Source organism: Bison bison, unplaced genomic scaffold, assembly GCF_000754665.1.
Source record: "Bison bison bison isolate TAMUID 2011002044 unplaced genomic scaffold, Bison_UMD1.0 scf7180017864313, whole genome shotgun sequence".
In the NCBI taxonomy this organism is placed as follows: domain Eukaryota; kingdom Metazoa; phylum Chordata; class Mammalia; order Artiodactyla; family Bovidae; genus Bison; species Bison bison.
The window spans coordinates 2,656,222-2,665,540 of NW_011494885.1; the positions used below are offsets into that span (position 1 = coordinate 2,656,222).

A 9,319-nucleotide genomic window follows, 5' to 3' on the forward strand; every position below is an offset into this window, starting at 1 on the left:
AAGGCAAGGCATCCCCGCTGGGTTGGGGAGGGGGGACGTGTCAGAAAGCTGAGGTGGAGAGAAGCTAGAAGAGACCTGGTACTGGAACAAAACCAGCAACCAGGATGGGCCACTGGTCGGCGGTCACAGAGCACGGATGGGGGATGCAGGTAGAAGGACAGTGGGGGTGGGGTCGGGCGTGAAGGAGGGAGGAGGGGCTCAGGGTCTGGAGGATCGCAGGGTCCGGGCGTGGTGATCAAGGGAAGAGAAATGGAAAATGTGGGGGGCGGGCGAGAGAGGGAGTATACATAGAATTTGAGAGGGGACGGAATCCAGATGAAATACAAGGGTTATGGAATACAGGCTGAAAAATGGGGTGTGTGTGGAGTAGAACCTTGGGCTGATATGCGGATAGAATCCAGGCGGAACAGCGTAGGGGGGACAAAATTCAAATAGAATGTAGGGGGAGCCCCAGTAGAACATGGGGGACTTGGAGAGGGGGTAGTGGGCAGAATATAGGGAATGAGTGTTGGGGAGCTGGTGTCAGGAGGGGGAGAGTCGAACTGTGGGGATGGCGAGTGTGGAGATTATTCTGTCTAGAAGAGGGAATGGAGGGAGGGGAGCGGGTAAAGTTTGTGCAGGTGAAGGAGGCAGGTGTAAGGAGAGGATTGAATTCGGGCAAAATATTCAGGGGCTTAATATCTGGGGACTGAGGTGGGCGGGTTTGTCATCAGGACAATTGGATGAGAAAATCCCTGTTAGCAACTGAAGGGCTATGAATGGGGGGCTTTTGTACGGGAGTGGGTAAGGAGGAGGGCGGGGCCGGGTTAGCAGCCGGGATGGGGTGGGGCAGGCCCTCTTCCTCCTCCGTCTCCCGGATCGGGTACCACGAGTACCTTGGTGAATTAGGGGCGGTTAGGCTGCGTGGTTCAGCAGGTGTTCCGCAGCTGTTTTTGACTCCTTGGTAACCTGGACGGCGCGGCCGCTGATTGGCTTGCGGCGTGGGAGGGGCAGAGTGGGTGGGCGGGGTTTAGAACACCCGGTGGGGCGGGGCCAGCGCTGCCTGGCACCCGTATTGAGGGCCGGGGACTGAGGGATATGTTGAAATGTGTAGCTGTTTGTTTGCCAGTAGGTCAGGAATTATTAACCCCCATTTCTGAAACTCCGGAGAATGAAAGTACAGTTGTGAGAGTGTGAATTTTCCGAGGCAAAGTGGTCTCCAGATTTCATCAGCACCTCCAAAGCACCAGAGACGCCTTCCCCAAATAAAGTTAAGAGCCTGGACCTAGGGTCAGAGAAGCCTCTCAAGATGTCTGGGGCTCAGGCAATTGTCTTTGAGCCTTTGAGAAAGGGGATCTGTGGATGGGCTTCAAGAGTGGTATTCTGGGAGGCCCTGAAATTACTTGGCAAAGGTTTTTGGATCTATTCATTTATCTGGGGAGACTTAAGAGATCTCATTAGATTTGCAAAGACTCTAGGACTCTAAAAAGATTAAAAATCACTGACCTAAGAGATTCAGGGCTCATTTTTTTTTTTTAATAGTGGCACTTAATTTTATTTATTTATTTTTTGGCTCCACTGTGCCTGGCTTGCAGGATCTTAGTTCCCCAACCAGGGATTGAACTCAGGCCCTCTGCAGTGAAAGCAAGGAGTCCTAACCACTGGACAAACAGTGAATTCCCAGGGCTCGTCTTTTTCTCAAAATATTAGATTTTCTAATATCAGACTTCAGGAAGGACTAAACTGGGGAAAGTGTGAGGACTAAAGAGACTAAAGAGAAGGAAGGACTAAAGAGAAGGAAGTTAAGCACAGGAGGGCTCCCTGTGATCTGAGTGGGGGACAGCTGTTGGTGGCTCTGTCTTTGGAGCACCTCTGGGACTCTGGACAGAGCTCTTTTTCTCACGGAGCCACAGTTTCCCCATCTGTACACTGGGGAGAGAATGGGCTTGCCTTGTCTTTCTAGTCCCTTTCAAGCTCAGAAACAGCCACAAAGTAGTAATAACAAGAATAATGACGGTCAGGTGTGGGGATGAAATAGATGAAGAGGATTAAGAGGTACAAACCTCCAGTTATAAAGCAAGCCACATCATATAGTCAATAATATTGAAGTAACTTTGTACAGGGACAGATGTTTCCTCGACTTATTGTGGTGATCATTCCATCATGTGTGCAGATGTCAAGTCACCATGTAGTACACCTGAAACTCACATAATGTCCATCAATTACATTTCAGTAAAAAATGATGATGATGCCAATCCGTATTGAATGCTTGGTGTGTGTCACACGTGGCTCAATTTTGCTGAGGATTTTTACATGGTTAATTCATTTAATCTTTACGCCAGTCCAGGGAGATGAATGCTGTTATCCTCCTATGGGCTTACAAAGGCCTGCAGGAACATCATCTGGCCCGTTACATCTCTGATCTCCTCACTTTCCCCTCTCCCTCCCTCACGCTGACCTTGCTGTTTTCAGAACAAACTAGGAACATCCCACCTTGGAGCCTTTGCCTGGCTGTTCCCTCTACATGGAGCTTATTCCCCAGATATTCACCCATCTCCTCTCTTCCATCCAGGCCTCTGCTCAGTGGGGAGGGGGTGGCCCTTCCTTGGCCCCCTTAGCTAAAAAGAGCAACCCCCACCCACTAGCATCCTCTTTCTCCTCTTCTTGACATTTTTATGTCTCTATTGCCGCCTTCTTGAGGGTAGGGATAGAATCTGGTTTCTCATCATATCCCCAGCACCCAGGATAGCATGTGCTTTATTTTTTTATTTTTAAACTGGAGTACAATTGCTTTACAATGTTGTGTTAGTTTCTGCTGTACAATGTGAATCAGCTATAAATGTACATATATCCCCCTCATCTTGCGCCTCTCTCCCACCCACCCTCCACCCCACCCCTCTAGGTCAACACGGAGCACCAAGCTGAGCTCCCCGTGCTATATCTATTTCACGAGTTAGAGTGTATATATATCAGTGCTACTGTCTCAATTCGTCCCACTCCCTCCTTCCCCCTGCCTGTGTCCTTAAGACCATTTCCTAAATCTGCATCTGTATTCCTGCCCTGCAGGTAAGTTCCATTCCGTACCAAATGGTTCCCAATCCTTACCATTTTTCTAGATGCCATATACATGTGTTAATATACAATATTTGTTTTTCTCTTTCCGACTTACTTCACTCTGTATGGCAGGGCATGTGCTTTAAAGGTAAGGAATCTGGCTCCAGGAGAGGTTAAGTTTCTCGCCCATGTACATGCCCAGAGCTGAACCTGGTTATGAACTCAGGCAGCCCGGGGCTGGCATTCTGAATGACTCCCTAGAACTCAGGCTGAGGATGGCGGCCTGACCCCCTCCTCCAGCTTCTCTAGCACTAACAGTGAGTAGTAGTCATGTTGGCTAAGAGAAAGTACTTATACTTGCAATGGACTAATGAAGAAGATCAATGATTACTTCAGTTTAAGTGCTTCAGGTGTCTCATGGAGAATCTGTTAGCCATGCACTGGCTCTTCTCTAGACTTGGGGCACTCTCCTTAGGGGTAGCCACATGGTTTGTTCCCTCACCTCCTTCAGTTCTCTGCCCAAATGTCACCTCCACAGAAGGCCTGCCCTTGACCCCCTATATAAAATCCCTGTCCAGCCTGATCTCAATGCTCCATCTTTCTTTCCAGCTTGACTTTTCTTCACAAACGTTTGAATAAATGAATAAGTAATAAATATATAATGCATATAGGGATTAATAAATTAATAATAGTATTAATCATGATTCTCTTATTGGAAATCATATATTCTATTAATCAGCATATATTAGGCATAATAACGTGCAGAACACAGTTCCCAGGGCCTTTACGTGTATTGTTCAGTTTAATCCTCATGACAGCTCTCTGAGGTAGGTGCTGTTCTGTACCCATATTCCAGATGAGGAAACTGAAGCACAGAGAGGCAGAGTCTCTTCCTAAGGTGGTGCATGGTGGGACCAGGATTCTGGCCTTCCAGCTCCTGAGCCTGGGCTCTCAGCCCCTCTGGGTCTCTGTCTCATCCACCTCTCCAGCGACTCTGGCCATGGACCAGCCTGCTGGCCTGCAGGTGGACTACGTCTTCCGGGGTGTGGAGCATGCTGTGCGGGTGATGGTGTCTGGGCAGGTGCTAGAGCTGGAGGTGGAGGATCGGATGACGGCCGACCAGTGGCGGGGCGAGTTCGATGCCAACTGTGAGTGTGCCTGCCTGGGTGGGCTCGCCTGTCCTTCCCCAGAGTCAGTGTCTCCCAGAAGATGAGGCCAGTCTGGATCCTGCTCACCTGCCCCTTCTACCTGACCAGAGCTCTCTAAGGGGGAGGGTGTGTAGGACTCATCCCTCGGGCCAGAGGCACTGGTGCTGGGGAAAGGTAGAAAGCTTGGGTGCATTGCCCTTGGGCTGGGCACGTGGTCGGAGCTCAGGAAGGACTTTTCTCTCTACCTAGTCATCGAAGATTTGACTCACAAGACAGGGAACTTCAAACAGTTCAGCATCTTCTGTAACATGCTGGAGTCGGCCCTCACCCAGGTAGGGGCCAGGGTTGGGGGAGGTTTTTGTCCTCTGGGTCCCTGGGAGGGTAGATGCCCATCTGATGTATGCAAGACCTTCTACTTCTCTTTCATTGAGGAAATAGGGCTGTCTTTTCTTCTTTCCCAAATGTACATGGCGTATTGTCATTGTAATTGTGATGACAGTGGTTCTCATGGAGAAAATTCAAGTCACAGAGAAATGTAAAGAAGAAAGTAAAAATCACTGCATTCCTCATGTTCACTCCTGGTAATATTTTGTTAGTATTTTGATGAAAATCACTCCAGCCATCTCTCCATTTCTCTATTCACTTGTGAACATGTGTGGTGTGTATATTTGCAGATCTCTAATTTTACAGAGTTGATAAATTTCCCAAGGTATTCTGTAACCTTTAAAAAAGATCCAACAGTATTTCATAAAAAATTTAGTCATATCAGTGGATGTAGCTAATCATTTCATCTACTGGGAATCTGTTGTGTGCCAGGCACTGGAAATACAACACTGAACAAAAGAGACAAAATCTGCCCTCACGAACCTGACATTCAGTGCTCCCACTAGACAGACAGTTGAAAAAAAAATATATGTCAAGTAGTTGAAAGTATTAATATGAAAAAAAGAAGCAGGTTGGAACGTAGATACTATTCAGACATCGTTTGAAAACTATGAACTGCATTATTTCTCTGATTATGGATAAAATTACACTCATAAAATTGTGATGATATCAATGTGTGTGACTTAGAAAGTGAGAGTCTTGATCCCCTTTCCATCCCCACCTTAGACTGCTAACATTCTGGTGTCTATAAGCAGCATAGCATGATGGCCAAGATCATGGATGCTAAAAGTCAGGCTCGTCCCTACCGCTTACTACTTGGGTGCCCGGGGCCAATTACGTCCCCTCCGCGTCTCAGTTTCCCTATCTGTAATGTGGGGTGATAGTCCCCTTCTCAGAGGGCTATGCAGGTTAAATGAGTTATATGTAAAACGCTTAGAATAGTGCCTGACTCACAATAAGCACTGAACAGATGTTGTCTGTTTTTATTATTATTGTAACTTTTGAGTTTGTCATCCTTGTTCGTGGTTGCTTAGCATTCAAGTGTACCCATGCATCATGATTTATTTAACCCAGAGGTTCTCAAACTTTTTGGTCTTAGGACCCTTTTATATGCTTGAAAATTACCGAGGATACCAAAGAGCTTTTGTTTATGCCTGTTTCATCTAGCAGTATTTGTTTGCCATGTCATAAATTAAAACTGAGAAAAATATAAAGATATTTATGAACTCATTTAAAAATAACAATAACAAACCTGTTATTGACCTAAGTAATATTTTTATGAATAGTAGTCTCAAAACCAAAATTATTTAGAAAGAAATGTAGTTTTTTTTAAAAAACATTATTGAAATCTCTTTAATATCTGGGTTAATAGATAACTGCTAGGTTATCATGTGCTTCTTCAGTCTGTTGTGATGTGTCCTGGTTGACATACATGCAGAAAAAAAAAAAAATCCTCAGGAGGCTATGTAGCTGGCAAAGGTAGTCCTGTAATAGTTTTTTCGGATAATTCTGCTCACACATTAAAATTGGATACATGGTAGTTTCTGAAAGGTTTCTTGCAATGTGGAATCTGAGACCATATCAATGAATTTTTCCTATGCTGTCATATTAAAATCTATTGGCATATCTTGTACTTTGCAAGTATCTTTTACCTATTTTGTAACATCATGGGTTTGTAATATCACTTGTAACATCAGGAGTTGGTCATTTGGGAAATATTGCTTCATGGAATTGTGCAGCTCTTTCAGAGGTTGCCACATTTCATTATACAGTATCAGGAAGTCACATTTGTTAATATCCTCACTGATCTGGCCAGGAAAATCTTTCAACATTGAGAAACTGTCAAGCCCGCAGTGGCAGGCCCAAGTTTTCTAAAATTTGAATTTTCACTTTAAAGGTTGAATTTTATCGTTGCCAACAAATACTGTTAGCTGTTTTTCTTCAAGTGACAGGCTCACTTTGTTCATTTTTGAGAAAATGCTTGCCAAACATCAAAGACTAAATAACCATGGTTTTGTCTGTCAGTACCTTTTCAAGTAAAAATAGTGTTCCATGAAAAAGTGGCTAATTTAGCTCCAAATTCAGCCCCACAAGTGCTTTTCTTAGAAAGTGTCATACTTGGATATGCAGCCAAATGTGGACTTTCTGTTTTGTCACACAGAGTAGTAAACATCTGTGTGCTCAAGGGTCAAGATTCAAAAAAATTATTAAGTTTTGCAGGTTCATCAGGGACATTCGTAGGTTTCATTTTGTTTTTATTTATCTATTTCTTTGTGTGTTTCTCCCTGCCTCCCCTCCCCCGTGGAGACTGTATGGCAGCCGTGGAATATATAGCAGTTGCTAGTACATTCGACGCCCCTGGCTTGAATTCTGCTAATGGGCACCAGCAGTTTTACCCACCATGACTTTTGTACCATCAGTGTGCATGTCAGCACAGAAAGAAAAGGCAGATGACATCTTAGTTATTATTCCGCAAGTTGTTTTGACTGCATGTACTCCCCTAAAAGGGTCTTGGGGACCCCCAGGGGTGCGCAGACAACACTTGGAAGTCACACCACTAAGCTGTCTCCTGTGGCTGAGAGTTGCGGTTCTTTCCAGTTTGTCCCTCTGATGATTTCCTGCACCAGAGGGCCATCTTGACCCACAGCCTACCACGGCTGGGTAGGCAAGCCCAGCTAGCCCAACAGATGATCAGGGCATGGCCTGGGCGTGTGGGTTGTGTGCTCTGGGTGTGGCCATGTTGAGTCTTTTGGCAACTCCTCCATTCTCTCCAACAGAGCAGTGAGTCGGTCACCCTTGACCTGCTGACCTACACAGATCTGGAGTCCCTGCGGAACCGAAAGATGGGGGGCCGCCCAGGCCCCTTGGCCTCGAGGTCTGCCCAGCTCAACTCCAAGCGCTACCTGATCCTCATCTACTCTGTGGAGTTTGACAGGTGGGTACAAGGGTACCCACCAGGCTGGTAGCTGGTGGTCAGGTGGAAGAGGATGTGGCTAGGACTTAGGAACCGCTGGTACCCAAGGCAAGGTGGGGATGTTGCTTAAGCCTTGCCTTTGGAATCTTCAGTGTTGAGGTTTATGTCATTTAGTATTGTGTTTGGCTGCAAGTATCAGGATAACCATTACCAGGGCCTTGAACAATAGTTTATCACATAACAAGATGTCTAGGTAGGTGGCTGCTACTCAACAGCTTCATTAGGGACTCAGCCTCCTTCTCTTTTTGTTTTTCTTTTGTCATCTTTGACGTATTGGCTTTCTGACCTCATCATTATCTCTTCATGGTCACAAAAGAGCTGCCGGACCTCCAAACATTGCATCTGTATCAAAGCAGAAGGAAATGGAACAGAACTGTGCTTGCTAATTGTATCTGCTGTTTTCATCAGGAAAACAAGTGTTCCCAGAAGACTCTCAACCAATTTCATGTAGTAGTGTTTGGCCAGAAATGGTCACCTGTCCTTTCCCAGGTGGATTCTTGGCCTCTGAGATGCCATGGTTCTAATCCTTCTCAGGATTCACTACCCGCTGCCCCTCCCATACCAGGGCAAGCCGGACCCTGTGGTCCTGCAGGGCATCATTCGCTCACTAAAGGAGGAGCTGAGCCGCCTTCGAGGGCTGGATGGCCAGGACACTCGGGACGGCCGGGAAACTGAGATCTGGCACCTGCGGGAGCAGTGAGTCTTGGGGGTGGGTGGGCAGTGGGGGCTGGGGGAGGGGACACATCCCATCGTGCACTGCAGGACCCACTGCTTAGCAGTGTTGGAAAGATGGCCCTCCCTCATTCCCCAAATATTTATTCTGAGCCACTCCTTTGTGCCCGCCGTGTGTTAATGGTGCTGGGGACACAGCAATGACTGAGACAGTCCTGGTCCTATCCTGGGGCTCCCAGTCCAGTGGGGGAGACAATGTCTGCAGTCAGAGAAGATTCACCATGGATGAGGGAGTGCAGAGGGAGACCTGACCCTGCCTGGCGAGGGTGGGGTGTTCCAGACAAAGGGCAAGGCAGGTGCAAAGGCAGGGTGTGAGGCAGGGCTCTATTCAGTTGAATCCACCTTCCCCGAGTACCTCTTTTTTGCGGACCTTTCCCTAACCATGATGTAGTGCCAGCCCAGGGGGCAGAGACTTTGATCACATACCCACCTGAGTATATTGCAAATAGAGATGGGGTGAGACAGGAAAGGGAGCCTCTGCTTTGGGAGGCTGTAACAGGAACCTGATAGGTTCTTGGGGTGGGGAAGAGTGTTTTAGCAGAGGGAACAGCATGTGCAAAGGTGGGAATGTTTTGAAAACAAGGGGACTTAAAGAGTGAAGTGAGGAAAGCAAAGGCTCCTAGCATATTTACTGAGTGCCTGCTGTATGCTTGGGACTTGGTCTCCATCTGGTAGGGGTCCTACACATTCAGTTCAGTTCAGTTCAGTTGCTCAGTCATGTCCAGCGCTTTGCGACCCCATGAATTGCAGCACGCCAGGCTTCCCTGTCCATCACCAACTCCTGGAGTTCACTCAAACTCAGGTCCATCGAGTCGGTGATGCCATCCAGCCATCTCATCCTCTGTCGTCCCCTTCTCCTTCTGCCCCCAATCCCTCCCAGCATCAGAGTCTTTCCCAATGAGTCAGCTCTTCGCATGAGGTGGCCAAAGTATTGGAGCTTCAGCTTTAGCATCAGTCCTTCCAAAGAACACCCAGGACTGATCTCCTTTAGGATGGACTGGTTGGATCTCCTTGCAGTCCAAGGGACTCTCAAGAGTCTTCTCCAACA

The 9,319-nt window shown here is 47.0% G+C and overlaps 1 protein-coding gene across 1 annotated transcript in view; it reads left to right on the forward strand.

The window, feature by feature from the left end:
* Positions 1–9,319, forward strand: part of CCDC61 (coiled-coil domain containing 61) — a gene marked incomplete at its 3' end in the record, with an annotated part of 20,199 nt that overhangs the window by 4,166 nt on the left and 6,714 nt on the right. The window contains exons 2-5 of the mRNA XM_010852708.1: positions 4,023–4,181; positions 4,431–4,513; positions 7,343–7,500; positions 8,074–8,235. Coding sequence (XP_010851010.1) covers positions 4,034–4,181; positions 4,431–4,513; positions 7,343–7,500; positions 8,074–8,235 — 551 coding nt within the window. The remainder of the gene's footprint in view (positions 1–4,022; positions 4,182–4,430; positions 4,514–7,342; positions 7,501–8,073; positions 8,236–9,319) is intronic.